The sequence below is a fragment of the Phodopus roborovskii genome, unplaced genomic scaffold, assembly GCF_943737965.1.
Source record: "Phodopus roborovskii unplaced genomic scaffold, PHOROB, whole genome shotgun sequence".
Lineage (NCBI taxonomy): Eukaryota > Metazoa > Chordata > Mammalia > Rodentia > Cricetidae > Phodopus > Phodopus roborovskii.
This window is the reverse complement of record NW_026126588.1, coordinates 22,068,288-22,082,837: the sequence shown is the minus strand read 5'-3', so window position 1 is coordinate 22,082,837 and position 14,550 is coordinate 22,068,288. Positions and strand designations below refer to the sequence as shown.

At 47.0% G+C, this 14,550-nt stretch overlaps 1 protein-coding gene and 1 non-coding gene across 2 annotated transcripts; one reads left to right on the top strand and one right to left on the bottom strand.

Moving 5' to 3' along the window:
• Positions 1–1,059: 1,059 nt before the first annotated feature.
• Positions 1,060–1,174, top strand: LOC127236820 (small nucleolar RNA SNORD89). The gene has a single exon (XR_007835802.1). It is a non-coding gene; the product is annotated as a small nucleolar RNA SNORD89 (small nucleolar RNA).
• Positions 1,175–4,508: 3,334 nt separating this feature from the next.
• On the bottom strand, positions 4,509–14,207 carry Cnot11 (CCR4-NOT transcription complex subunit 11). The gene is made up of 7 exons (XM_051204387.1): positions 13,688–14,207; positions 12,225–12,389; positions 10,286–10,438; positions 8,421–8,623; positions 6,755–6,957; positions 4,799–4,895; positions 4,509–4,719 (listed from the first exon to the last, which is right to left on the bottom strand). The coding sequence occupies exons 1-7, from the start codon at positions 14,202–14,204 to the stop codon at positions 4,522–4,524; spliced, it is 1,536 nt and encodes a 511-aa protein (XP_051060344.1). The 5' UTR covers positions 14,205–14,207; the 3' UTR covers positions 4,509–4,521.
• Between the last annotated feature and the right edge of the window lie 343 nt (positions 14,208–14,550).

The following is a 14,550-nucleotide window of genomic DNA, read 5'->3' as shown; positions in this document are numbered from 1 at the left end:
ACAGACAGTTTCACATACAAAAGTGTTAAATGTGGACACGTCTCCTACATCTGGCCCTGGGGCAGTGCTGTGACACCGCCATCTTCCCAGGCAGAGAGCATCAGCATCAAGGGCTGCCCCAGGTCAGCACCAAGAAAGTATAATTTCAAAGGCTTAAATTCATCCTTAGAGCTATATCTAAGATGTGAAAGTGTCTTAGCTATTTTTCTACAGTTTGATTCTAGCTACTCATAGTAAAATGTGAATTTTACTGAAAGAAATGTACAACCAGATAAATATGATGAGCTGTTGAAGTAGTAAATCTTTCTTATTAAGATCTCTGTCAAGTAGATTAGTGCTGTCTTCTGAGACATACCAGGGGAAATGCTGGCATCAGTCTTACAGCGAGTGAAGCTGGCTTTTAATCATTTAACCTCTACTGAAGAATGTTTTAAGGCAGGTCTCACTGATGGGAGATGTCATTCTGTAAATATGCTTCTCTTATTTGTTAATGAATAAAGCACTGTTGGCCAATAGGAAAGGAAGGAGGGACTAGGAGACGAGGAGGAAGAGGAAGTAGTGAGGAGTCAGCATGGAGAGACTGGAGAGGCCAGACGCCAGCCCCACTCTCCTGTAAGATGAGACCACGTGGCAATACTTAGATTAATAGAAACGGGTTAATACTTAAGGCAGAGCTAGCCGATAAGAAACAGGTAACTGGCCAACAGCTTTATAACTAATACAGAGTCTCTGTTAATCAGGGCTGGTGCCACGGTGGGTCCAGGCCGGCAGGGAAAACCTACTCATAACATCTCACTGTTTAATCCAAGTTTGGATTCGTGTCCCCTGCCTTCCCAGTGGTGAGGTGACAAGCGTGCGGGCCACTTCTGACCCGATGGTGTTTGGAAGATTGGAGGCAGCGGTTGAAGAAGCAGTGTCCATGTCCCAGAAGGTGGTTTGCTGTGCGGCTCCTGGCTTTTCACTCCGCAGTATGGATTGTGACCACGTGGTCTCCCTTAGCAGGTAATTCATTCCCACATGCCGAATGGACTGGGGTCTTAAACCTTTCTACCTGTGGCTGCTGAGGAATGATGACAATAAAAGGCCGAATTGCAGCGTCCCCATCAACAGTTTGCTCTCCATGTGGGCACGCGATGACAAAACCTCCTGAAGCGAATCACTGTCTGACCTCAGTATCAAACTCCAGGGCGGGAGGAAGCTTCCTGCCTGTGGTCGCCTTCTCGAGTGGGAGGGGCTGGGAGACGCCTTCCCATTCTAGAAAATAATCAGTCTTAGACTGACTGCCCTGACCAAGCAGAGTCAGTGTACCTTTAGAGACAGACACTCATCAGATCAAGGATTGCTGGAGTTGTAAAAGTCATAGTAGCCCTTCCAGAATAAGATGGCAGCAATTTCCTTGGGGCAAGTTGATATTATTTGCTCAAGGAAGGATGAGGTTTAATCGGTGCATATCTGTTATTAGCTGCACCTTGAGGGCATTGTTACAGGTCAGGAAAGCGTTGCTTTGCCGTTCCCTGAGCACTAGCGTTGGCTTGAAGCAGACAGCTTTGTGGTGTGATGTGATGAGCTCTTCTGATGCAACACTGCATTAGAGAAGCCGCCTATGCCATCTTTCCAGGTCAGTCAGAAACATTTGTGAGCATTTCATTCCCCAAATACCAGGGTTTTAATCCCTCATCAGAGTGCTGTCTGTAGCGCCCCCATTCGCCTCAGCGGAGTCTAGAACAGAATCACGAGTTGAAGTATCTGTGCCCATTCATAGAAAATGCGAGAAACAAATCCCCCTCCCCCTTTTTTTTCTGACAAACAGTAGGTTATATGCTGGGCTAATAAGTCTAAGAAAAGCAATATTTCTATGTAGTTAATGAATCTCAAGCTTGTGCCAGTACCTTCTGTAAATCTTGCACAGTAGTAGTTAGCAGAAAAAGCAGGATGACATTGCATGTACAGTCTCTCTTAGTAAGCAGTTGCTAAGGTCTGATGACTGTGTAAGAGCTTTTTCCTAATTACTAATTTCTCAAATAAAGAAATGACCTTGTTTAACAAAAGCCACTCAGAATATAGTGTAGTGTCACATGGATCATAGACTGAGACCCAGTTACTATAGAAATGTCACCTACAAAGATGCAGTGTGCAAATGAGAATGTGCACTGCACACTTAGTGACCTCAATTCTGTAAAATTGACTGAGTCAGTAATAAATGCCGTTAAAATTAAGTGGTTATATTTTGGGATTCCAAAATCTGTTTTTAAAAACAACTTCTTCTACTACTCTTAAAACGTTACTGATTAAATTTTTTTTTTTTTTTTTTTTTTTTTTTTTTTACAGGTGACTTGAAGATTTAAGTTGAACTTAAAAATGTCATGATGTTTAACCTACGTTAAATTAAACTCATCTAATTACACTTACAAGTAAGTGGTGGTTATTCAGGCTCACTCAAGACTATAGTCCTCCATACTTTCTTAGAGATGGTAACTTGATGCCCAAGCTGGCCGTAACTTTCTGGGTTCAAGCAATCCTGCTTCAGTAGACCCCGACAGCTGGGATTACAGGTGTGCGTCCAGTGTCAACATGCTAACCCTGAGCAACCTAGTGGAGCTACAGACTTGAACTGTGCGTCTGATGTCCACCACGCACAGCTCCTCTTCCCCGTGAATGTGGAGACTGCAGTCTTCACCTCTTCGCCGTAGGGCCCGTCTCTGAGAATTCTGTTGCGTGGACACTGGTTTCCCCTGTGCCCCAGCAGTGTGCTTTCTGAGGCACAGACATTGTTGACTTGTGTGTGCCTTCCTTTTCCTTTGTAGCTCTCCCTGCATGAGCCCCTTTCCAAGCGTGGGGGGGGGGGGGGCGTGACAACGACGCATTGCATTTGTCTTGGCAGCTAAGTTAAAGTGAACGTAGTGAATTGACCCCTGGTGTCAGCGTGACAAGGCTGTGACAGGGCTGTGACAGGCTTTCCGTAGTAAATAAGTTTCAGGAAACCGTCCTTGTCATCTACAAAGTTCACACTCAACCACAGAATCAGGTTTTAAAAACAAATGCACACATATGCTTTCCCTGAAATAATAATCTTAAGTTTTCAATTGTGTGTTGTGCTGTACCTATAGCTACCCTGGACTACAGGGTAGACAGGCTGGTCAGCTATAGAGCCATTTCCCACAGTGAGTCTGCACTTGCCATTCTAAAACAGTTTGGGCTGTGTGCTGTTCCTTGCCCAGTGTCATCTGCAAAATGGTGGTGGCCACTTTGGGACATTGAGAGAAGTCAGCTGGCTCAAGGCTCATTCCTCTAACCATAAGATAAGGAGAACATCACATATCTTCTAGACTTCTGAAGCTTGGCTTCCTTTAACTCTTGCCAAATGCTGGAGAACAGATTCTATCCCTGTAAGTCTATTCTAGAAATGCCTCTGTAAGAGGAATTTTTTTTCTTAATTTATTTGGATAAAAAGGTATGTCAGACATGTTTTTAAAATGCTGGATGTGGTGGCATACACCTTTAATCCCAGGACACACAGGAAGCGGCAGAGACAGGAGGGTCTCTAAGTTCAAGGCCAGCCTGGTCTATATAGTGAGCTTCAGGACAGCCAGGGCTACATAAACAGGCCCTGGGTAAAAATGAAAAAATTTAAGGCACCATTGTCTCCAGTAACTGACCTTCACCTCCCCACCAAACAGACATCTAGGGTACACCCTTTTGGTATGCCAGCTTGTCTATAAAACAACAAAAACCATGCCCATCTTAGACTATCATAATTAGAGAATAAAGTTCCAGCTATTATAGCCTAGCAAAAGGTTCCTGCCTGAGAATACCCATGTTTGTTAGAGGCCCAAGAAGTGTGTGCCAACCAGGTGGTAGTGGTAGCTACATGCCTTTAATCTCAGCACTCAAGAGGCAGAGGCAGGTGAATTTCTTGAGTTCAGGGCCAGCCTGTTCTACAGCCTGCATCAGCCTAGTCAAGTTCCAGGACAGCCCTACAGAGAAACCCTATCTTGAAAACACAAAACACCAAAAAAAAAAATGGTATGTCCTTGGTTCAGACCCTGCTTAATAACTACACTCAGCTGCTCAGCACAGACTGGACCATAAATTCTGTCTTCGCTTACTCTCATTGAACATGTTTTGTGTTAGAAGCTGCAGAAGCAGGATTCCTGGCTTTTAGGAAACCTCTAGTTATTCTTCAAAGAAAGAAAAGAAATAAGAAAAAAAAAAGTGGGTACTTTGTAAAGGTACTTTGTTTTAAATTCAAAAGAGAAATACTTGTACCTCCTTTCGCTCAATAACTGTTTTTAGAGTAACTCCCTCCCATGTGTTGTCATCAGCAAGGGAGTTAAGATACATTTCCCCAAGTTCTTACCAAAATTCACCCATGCGAAACTCATCTAAGAAAAAGGAAATTTTGCTTAAGTAAATAGTGTCATTTATATTTCTTAAAGCAAGCAATCCACTCAAGCGTTTCAACAGGTTCAAACACCAATCCAAATACAGTTGAGCAATAGAATGGGAAGTTCTGGTGAGGTCTTATTTTGCTATTTTGGTCTCTGAAGGGGTTTCCCCAGTATCCAGTGTCTTCAGTAACCGGAATAGGCCTGCAGCTTCCCGTATCCTACTGAATTCAATGCAGAAGGCCTGTACCTCTATGAACAAATCTTGCACGTTAATAATCTTGTTACGGATCAAAGACTGGAGAAACACACAGACAAGACGCACCAGACGGTTCTGGAAAAGAAAAAGGGACAAGTTTTAGAGACGAATTTTCCTAATGGATAATAATGTTACAAACATTTCTACTACCCACCTGCATATATTTATCCTTAATTTGTTCACAAGTAGAGATGCAATTTGATATGTAAAGGTGAATAAATTCAGGAGGTAGGTCAACAGCTGTAGTTAGTCTGTTTCATGAAAGAAAATTTGAGCTGTTAACAGTATTTGTTAATATTGAGAACTGTAAACATGAAATCAAAGTTTCCCTGTGGTCACCTAGTAAACATTTATGTGACCCATTTCTCTAGTTTTGAATCAACCTCTGACACTTGTTTCTACTAACGAGTACACTCTCTAATAACCCGCTAAGCAATGAGTGTCCTTTTATGTCCCCGAGTGTTCCTGGCTGAATCACCATCAGTCATGGTCTTCCTCCCTCCTGAGCTCCGCCTCAGCAAAACTCAGAAAGGCCGTAAGTGTAAGCACTGGACAGTGTGTCTGTGATGAAGGAAGGGCCAAAGGGCACAAGACACAATCAGACTAAAGGGGCTTTAAGCTGGTGATGTGAACCTGGGGAAGCCTTTGAAAGCTCCTTGTGACAGGGAACAGGCCTTCGTGAGAACTGAGCAAGCCACAGGCGTGGAACTGACCATCACAGTCTTGAGTTACAGTCTTGAAGATGACTCAGCAGCTGTGTAACAAGCGTAAGAGTTTCTCAGCCCAAGAAAGCCGTTTCCAAAGAGTTAGTGGAATAATAGGAAAAGGAGTTAGAGCCAGGCCGTGGCGGTGCATGACCAATCCCAACCCTTGGGAGACAGAGGCAGCCTGGTCTACAGAGTGAGTTTCAGGACAGCCAGGGCTACATGGAGAAACCCTGTCTCCAAAAACCAAACCACCCCCCCCAAAAAAAAAAAAAAAAAAAGGAAAAGAAATGGAGTCAGATAAGAATTCTACAGTGAGTTCAAGTTCAACCCAGGAAATATTAGGACATAGGGCTGGCTACTGCAAACCTTTTGCTACAAACTTTGAAAAGGTGAGTAGTACATGCTGCCTTTTCTAAACCTATTTGACCTTAAAACATAAGGCACTGAAGTACCTTGAGAAAATTGCCACCAGCACTACGCCTGCGGAGATTGGAGGGAGCACCAGCAGCCAGGCTGCCTCGCCCTTGGGAATGGAAAATGGGTGTCAGAAAACATGCAGGACTCGGGCTTCGTTGCCAAAGAACCACTGCAGGGATGCAGAGAGGGAGAATCTTCCAATGGCAGAACTCAGCCAACGCAAAAACAGCCACAGCGAGGGGAGGCAGAAGCAAGTGGCTTGTTTTCAACAAGTAGCCAGCCAGCCCCGCCAGGGACCCGATGCTTACAGAGACTCTGAAAGCTCACACTTCCTTTCCTCTCCCACTCCCAGGTGACTTAACACAGTCTTTTGCTCCTAAATAGTTGCCAACTTATATACAGATGTTAAAAAAAAATGTGATCTGGCTCACACCCGTAACCCAAGGTTCACAGAACAGGACTGCCATGAGTCTGAAGCCAGGATGCTGTGAAACCCTCTTTCAAAAAACAACAAAAGTAAAGACTACCTCAGAAAAATAAGTACTAAGTACATTTAGTTCATAATTTACCCTGTAAAGAAAACAAAGGATGAAAACACCCAGTAGGGAATGCACCCTTCCCTTGATGGCCGCCAACGAGCCAGGATGGCGAAGCCAGCCAGGGCTACGCGGATACTGAGAAAACCGTAACAAGGACAGAAGCCGGGAGTAGCCTCTGGGACTGCATGCCCAGGTCCAACACTGGTACTGGCTGCCAAGGAATGTAATACCTGAATTTGTAGGGGCACAAAAGACAGTGAAGAAAGAACTGAGTTCCTACAGATAGAAGCTAAATTCACATGCGGCGAAGGATTGGTTTAAGCCAACGGTATCAGGAAAGGGAAAAAAAGAATAAAACAAAACAAAAACCTGTTAGAGCCTTTCAGATTCCCAGGTAATTTAATCAGGGTTTGAATGCTACACCTCTGGTGGAACATGCAAACTTACCGATTCACAACTTCCATCGAGTGCAAGGACATATCCATATTGACCAGGACAGAAAAATACTCCGTGATCTGGCTCGACTGCATTAGCTTGAGCAGCATTTCTATAGCCACTAAAGGGTTGTTTTCCACTAGGTCTGGAAGTTTTGCTGGAGTAAGGCCGATGTGATAAACAAGTTTGGGATCTTTTTCCAACTCACCAAGGAGCTAAAGAAAACCAAATGGAGAGGTTCTTCAGTCACATCAGACTGCATGCAAACCCATGTTTATCTGAGTTAATCTGTTAAATTTCTTCCCTCAAACCATGTTCATTCTGTCTTGATGTAGTTTCAGGTTTGAATTGTGATGATAAGAAAATAGAAGACAGTTTATAAATGCACTGGTCATTCTTCCTGTAGACATGACAGTCTTACATGACCATAATAGTGTCACACTTAAAATCCTAATTACCAAACCAAGTTGAGTGTGGCAACACACATCTGTAATGCAAGCACCGAGGCAGGCGGCTACCAGAATAGGAAACACTTAGTCTTCTACCTGTATTTTACAGTTCAGAAGTTACACCCACACTGTGCAATTCCAAGAGGTGGGGAAATTGTTTTCCTTGTTCAAATACATACTTTTTCTTTTAAAAAATCATTTATCTTGCCAGGCAGTGGTACCTCACGCCTTAGATCCCAGCACTCAGGAGGCAGAAGCAGGCAGATCTCTGTGAGTTCCAGGCCAGCCTGGTCTACAGAGCAAGTTTGGACAGGCTCCAAAACAATAGAGAAAAAACACAAAATTTACCTTGAGGCTACGTTCCCTGTGGCTCAGGCTGGCCTTGAGCTCCCAGTCTATGGAGAACGACTTTACATTCCTGACTGTCAATCTAATCTCTACCCCCCCAGTGCTAGGATTACACCCACCAAGCCCATTCAACTGTTATCTTCTTTTATCGGCTTGTCTGTTCCACACTGGACTGTTTCATGACTGCCTAGTTGCTAACTGAAACTACAAATAATTGCTATCACATCACTGCAAACACGTTTGAGGGGAGGCTGGTAGACTCTGGTAGTCAGGAGCACTGGCTGCTCTCCCAGAGGCCCAGGGTTTGCTCCCTAGCACCCACACGGAGGCTCACACTTGTGTCCAGTTCAGGGTCTGGTGCCCTCTGTTGGCACCTGTGGGCACTGCACCCGTATGGTGCATAGACATGGGTGCAGACAAGACACCCATACACACAGGATCTTCCCACTAGCCTGTCCGTTACCACACAGGGTGTCTTTGCTCCAGCTGTCTGTCATCTTGGGCAGCAGGAGAGATAGCTCAGCCCAGCACTAAATGTTGTAAACTAAAGCCTACTGCACTCCCTGGACCTGTGTATAAAGCATTAGTAACTCTACGCAGCCTCAAGTGACCACGTGCCTAGCTGATGCGCACCTGGGGCAGTGCCCAAACAGAGTCCCTTCGTATTCTAACTGCCCTCCCTGAGCAAAATGATCAGAGTCGAGACATTTTCAGACTTTGGGTCTCATCACAGCAAAATTACCAAATAAGGAAAGCCAGAACACAGCTTCAGAGATCGTCTCCTCCTGCTGGCTCACACCATCCCGATTGCTGACTTATCACAAATGGGAGGAATGCCTTGCGATGGGTCACAGACGGGAGGGACACTGGTGGGCACACACCTGAGTCTGCTGCGGAGACGACAAAGGGCTTTTGAAGGCTTTGGCCATGATTCGCTTGATCTCCACACCGGTACTGTTCTTCACACACATTGATTTGTCCCACTGAATGGCATGCTCGGGTTCTGTCGGATTTAGCCAGGCCAGCTCATCCTCACAAATGTGGAGAGGAGGTGGTGGTCGGATAAACTCTGGCCGGAAGTGGCCTACAATGAGAGTAACACGTGACTGTATTAGTGAGCTAACAGCTGCACATGCTTATGTGCACTTCACTTAATGAGGTGCAAGGGTGCCTTTAATAAGGACATACACATGATAAACCCCAGCTTCCAACAGTCAAATTATAACTAAGAAAACACACACAACCAGCAAGACACCCGGGACCAAGTCTGCTTTTTGGAAAGAGGAAATCTTGTGCATGAAGTTTAAGTCAAGTATGTCCACTTAGGCTAAGGATGCTGATGCCAAATTGGCAGATTTTTATTTCCATTATTTTTAAAGTACCACTATATAACTCTGTTTCAAAAAACAATCCCAATATAGACACCCATCTATGTACCCAGCTATGGGTCCTGCCTGCATGATAAACCACACGGAAGACCCAGGAGATACGACCAAGTTAATTGTTACTAAATTGTAACAACAACAACAACAAAAAAACCTCTCAGCCCCACTTGGCTGCTTCTAGCCTTCCAGAAAGTCAGCAAGCACACATCTCCAGCATCGCCAGAATGAATTCCTGTCTCTCAGACCACTCACCCTTCAGCACTTCACAGGAAGTACTCCTTATGTGAGGGAGGGACATCAAGGTGTGGCTGCCCTCACTCACACACAGCTGGCTGATGGACCATGCAATCAAACCCAGAAGCTGGTGGATCTCTTGAGTCTGAGGCCTGCCTGATGGACAAAGTAAGGTCCAGGACAGCCAGGGACGCACAGGGAAACCCCGTCTCCTAAAGCCACCACCACGTGCCACAGAGCTGGAGACAGGCTTGTGACTAGCTGGAGCCTCAAGCAGGGAAAGCACTGTGTGACAAATGGAAGGCAGGCTGTGAGTCCCCAAGGCCTGGAAAGGCCACACTGAGGAGATGATGCTCCTGTGCCTGTGCAGAGTGTGCCGATCAAACCGCCCAGAAGCAGGCTTATTTCAAATGCAGAGGGTTTTCTTCCCTCCAATTACAGCAGAATGAGGGCTGACCAGTTAGTCAGTGAGACAAAAAATAAAGCTAAGATCACTAAAGCAGCATAAAATAGGGACTGGAGATCTTCCAGAGGTTCTGAGTTCAGTTCCCAGCAACTACACAGTGGCTCGCAACCATCTGTAACGAGATGTGGCGCCCTCTTCTGGCGTGAGGCATAAGTGCAGGCAGGACACTATATATACATAATAAATCTTTAAAAGTATAAAACAATCTATTAGACAGGAAGTTGCAAAAGGCCTACTCAGGGGCTGGAGACGTAGCTTAGCTGTGGAGGAGTATGTTTCTATGTTTCTTTTACACAGTGGTCCTGGTATAAAAGAAAAAAGAACAGCTCAGTAACCCCAGCACTATTGAGCTAGAAACAGGAGAATGAGGACTTGAACACAGGAGTTTGCAAGGCTACTTGGCACTGCATGAGAGCCTGTCTCATTAAAACAAAAACAAACGGACAGATTCATTAGTAAAATTCGAATTTCCATCTCCAGGCAGGCATATAACAGATAAGTAATAAACATCCCAGTGTATAAGTGCTTTAAAAATGACTAAATTTTACCATTCATCTCTGCTATATTCTAAAGCAAGGCAGGAAGTCTCTCATCAGAACTGAAAAGTTCCGCAGTGCTGCTAGAGTGAACCCGAAGATATGGTTAGTGCACATACACTTACTTTCAATAGGAGGTTTCAGTCCACTGACTAAAGACTCTGTGATCCGAGATGCAACAGAGCTGTCAAAGCCAGAGTTAGAGGAATCTGGGTCCGGGTCACTGAGGATACTTGGAAAGCTGGCCTTACTCTGGGTGGGCAATTCAGACTGACGCTCTGGAAGAGATTCAGACAGGAAGATCTTAAGGCAGGCCCGAGGCAGGATACCAGCAAGGTCAGCACTCGGAAGGTGGAGGCAGGAGACCAGGAGCTCAAGGCCAGCCTTAGCTATCTGAGACTGGGGGAGAAAGAAAGGGCTTTTAAAATTGAGAACAGGGGTACAAAATCAATGTCTTTAACTCCTATAAACCAGACAATAACATAAAAATACCCCAACAAGGAAAAAAGGACTAATGATTTTACAAAAAATATAAATGGAATAAACATTTGAAGAGCTGTTAGGAACCAGGACACCTCCAGTTAAAATACAAGATCTTATTACACACTCACAAACTTGGTGGAAAATTAACAACCAACGCTTGGAATCAGTATGTAAGTGTAAGGCAACACTGGTAAGGGTTACAAAATCACCAACACGGACTGACCCCTCTCTCAAATCATACCCTACAGAGGGATGCCAGAATAAGTACAGAGTACAGTATGATTTATTCTGAGTGTCAAGTTCAAGGATATACAAAGTGAGAACCGCAGGTATGCACACGAAGGAGGGGCTGTAAAGTGCATCAGTGAATGAAACTAAAGGCAGGTCAGTGAGAAGCCAGCACCTGAGGCTGGTCTTGAACTCCTGGGCTTAAGGGATCTCATTTTACCCTCCCTTAGCAGGGTATGGGCATACCACCACGCCTGGAAATTACTGATTTTTTTCTTAAGCCTGAAGTCTGGCTGCCTGTGGTGATTTGAATGAGAAATGTCTGACAGTCTTTGGCATTTGAAGGCATGCTCCCCAGCTGGTGGCACTGTTTGGGGGCTTAGGTGTGGCTTCACTGGAGGAAGTATGTCATAGGGCAGGCTGTGAAAGCTTAAAGACTCAAGCCATTCTGACTTTGCTTATCTCTGCTCCCTGATTATGGGTTATAAGGTGAGCTCTCAGCCTGCTAGTCCAGCTGCTACAGTCGCCCACCATGATGGCGATAGTCTCAGCACTCTGAACTATGCCTTGATCATGGCATTTTATCACAGCAATAGGCAAGTGACTATACATTGCCAGTGTTGAATGTATTATAAGTCCATAAGATACTAAGCCATGTTTCAGATTCTGACATTTTAAACAGAGGACTAGGGACTGGACATGGCTTGGTGGTTAAGAACACTTGCTTTTGCAGAGGACCTGGGTTTGATGCCTAGTACCAACATGGTGAACCACAACCATTCATACCATTCCTAACTCTAGTTCCAGGGGATTGATCCCACACCCTCTTCTGACTTCTGGCATGCTTAGATCTGTATATGCAATGTGGCCGTGAGTATAAATTCCAGGAGACTAGGAACAAAAGGCTTTAAGGAAGGGGTAAGAAAGGTAAATAAATGAAAATGGAAAGCTAGAGTGAAAGGGTCTGAGAAAGGGCAGACAGCAGGACGGTAGCAGGAAAGAATAGGCTGGAAACATCACAAAACACACACAGAACCCAGAAAGGAAAGAGGGGATTCAGGGTAAGGGAATGGGAGCTGGGTGTGCACACCTATAATCCCAGTACTTGGGAGTCAGAGGCAGGAGGAGCTCTTAGAGGCTAGCCTGGTCTACAGAGCAAGTTCCAGGACAGCCAGGAACAGCCACCAAGAAACGCTGCCTCCAAAAACAAAAAACAAAACCAAACAAAATAAAACCCACAAACAAAAGAGGGGGAGAGAAAGAGGCAAAAAGGGTAAATTTTAAAACTAGTAATTAAATCTTGATTTTAAGTAAAAGCTCTCAAGCAGACAAGAAAGCCCAAATGACCATTACCTGCCAAGGCTAACTGGAGGCCACTAATGTCCACAGACTGTCCCATGTTTCCAACATCCATCAGTGCGATCTGTCGAGGTGTCTTTTTGAAAAGTTCCCTTGGGGGTGCCAGCATCAGCTGGGAAAGAAAAAACTTTTCTGGTGGAGTTATAGGAGGCAAAAACCCTGCAAATAAAAAGTATACCGATTTCTCTCCAATGGTTACTTTTTTAAAAAAATTAACTTGAATCTGGTAAAACAGCATTTGCTACTTGCCACACCATGCTATTTTTATAAAGTAAGTGTAACTGTGTTCTGGTTAATCAAATATAAAGTCTATACACAACTGTATCACTTGAGATTGGTGATCTACAGAAGTGTCAATGAAACTTATGGCTTTAATAACTCAAGTTTCTGTGATCAAACACTTCAATCCCTGCAAGGCTAAAGCTTACTAAGGTAGCATTCAGAAACTCTACAGCCCAGTTTAAACATACTTTATTAAAAAAAAAAAAAAAAAAAAAAAAAACTAGGGGACGTGGAGAGAAGGCTCAGCAGTTGAGAGAGCCCTGGCTGCTCTTCCAGAGGACCAGAGTTCAATTCCCAGCACCCACATTGCAGCTCACACCTGTCTGTTAATCCAGTTGCAGACCCTCTGACTCCGTCACCCAGACCTGCCTGCTGCAGGCAAAACACCAACACACATAGAATAAAAATAAATTAAAGCAAACAAACAAACAAACAAAACCCTAAAGTGCAGCCTTGTGACAGGGCTGGGGGATGGATAGGTGACCTAGAGTCCTGGGCTAGGCTCGTGGGGTGGGGTGGGGTGGCGGGGTGACCCTGTGCATCCGTGTCACCAAAGTAAAGTAAGGGAGGCATCCTCAAATGTAATCTCCGTGTGACCTCAGCAATGCTGCGAAAGTAAACAGTCTACAAAATCTCTCATCTTCCAACAGTGAATTGGAAGGCTTCATCTCTGCCCACGTGACATCCCGGCCCACAAGAGCCCCGGTGGCTGCAACAGTCGTTAGATGCTGTGTAATTCATTCGGATTTCCAACCTGCCAGTTCTTCAGGTTCTCAGTACCCAGTTCTTTACCCTGAGACTCAAGCGGGTGTGTGCGTGCATGTGTGTCTGTCTCTGTCGTGTGAGTGTATGAGAGTGTGTGTGAGTGTGTGTGTGTGTGAACGGGGGGGGGGGATAGACTCGGTGTCACCGGCTATAACCTCGCACACCCCGGGGCCTTAAAATAATGCACGAACCGCACCTGGCATCCTTTGTACCGCCCTTGGGCTCTTTCGGTGTGGGGGCGAAGGGAGGGGGATCATTTGGATCGCAGTGAACTTTGTAAAAGACAGAACTTGGGAACTTCTGATTCCCCCCCATCCCCATCCCCATCCCCATCCCCGATCCTCTCTACACACAGGCTGAGTCTTGGCAGCGGGTGAGCTCGCAGTGCGTGCCGCATCTGGGGCGGGTACCTGAGAGCGGGGGCCGGTCGGGCTCCTGTCCGCCGCGGGCGGGCGGCGCCGGGTTGAGCAGGTGCGCGAAGCTGGCCGCGAAGGGGTTGGCGGCGAGCGGCTCGGTGCGGTACATCTCCCAGAGCAGGTAGAGCGCCGTGAGGCGCTGCGCCGCGCTGGGCAGGAGGTCGGGCTGCTGCAGCAGCATCACCAGCACCGAGCCCAGGCGGAAGTGGTCGGCCTTGCTGAAGTAGTGGTGGAAGGCGGTGGACAGGCCCTCGAAGGTGCTGCCGCCGCCCGCCTCCTCCGAGATGATGCTCAGCAGGCTCGAGAGCTCCTTCGGGCTCAGGCTCATCCTGGCCGCGGGGCCTCCGCCCGCAGGCCCGGGGCCAGCCGCGCCGCCTCGGCCTCCGCCCGCGCCCGCGCCCGCGCCCGCGCCCGCCGGGCCGCTCCGCCACGCCGCCTCCCGCGCTCCTCTCGGGTCCGCCGCGGGGAGAAGCCGGCCCGCCGCCGCGCCCGCCCCGCCGCCGCCGGGCATCAACTTCCGCCGCCCGGCTCCGAGGCCCTGGCGCCGGCTGAGCTGCCCGCCCCGCCCCGCCCCGCCCCGCCCCGCCCCGCCCCGCGGCCGTAAAGCGCAGCGGTGCACGGCAGCGTCGCAAACCAAACCGCGGAAGCCACACGATCGGGACGATCCGGACCGCGGACCAGCGCCGATCGGCAGCGCCAGGCCAGCCGAGCCCGGGCTTCCGGGGTGGGCGGGGAGCCGCCCCGGAAGTGGGAGGGGCTGCTAGGCGGGCCCGTGGACCCAGAAGGGAAGTGGATTCCTAGATCTGTGCAGTCTGTCTTTGCGTGTGTAACGTAGGGCGGCGCGGGCGTGCGATCAA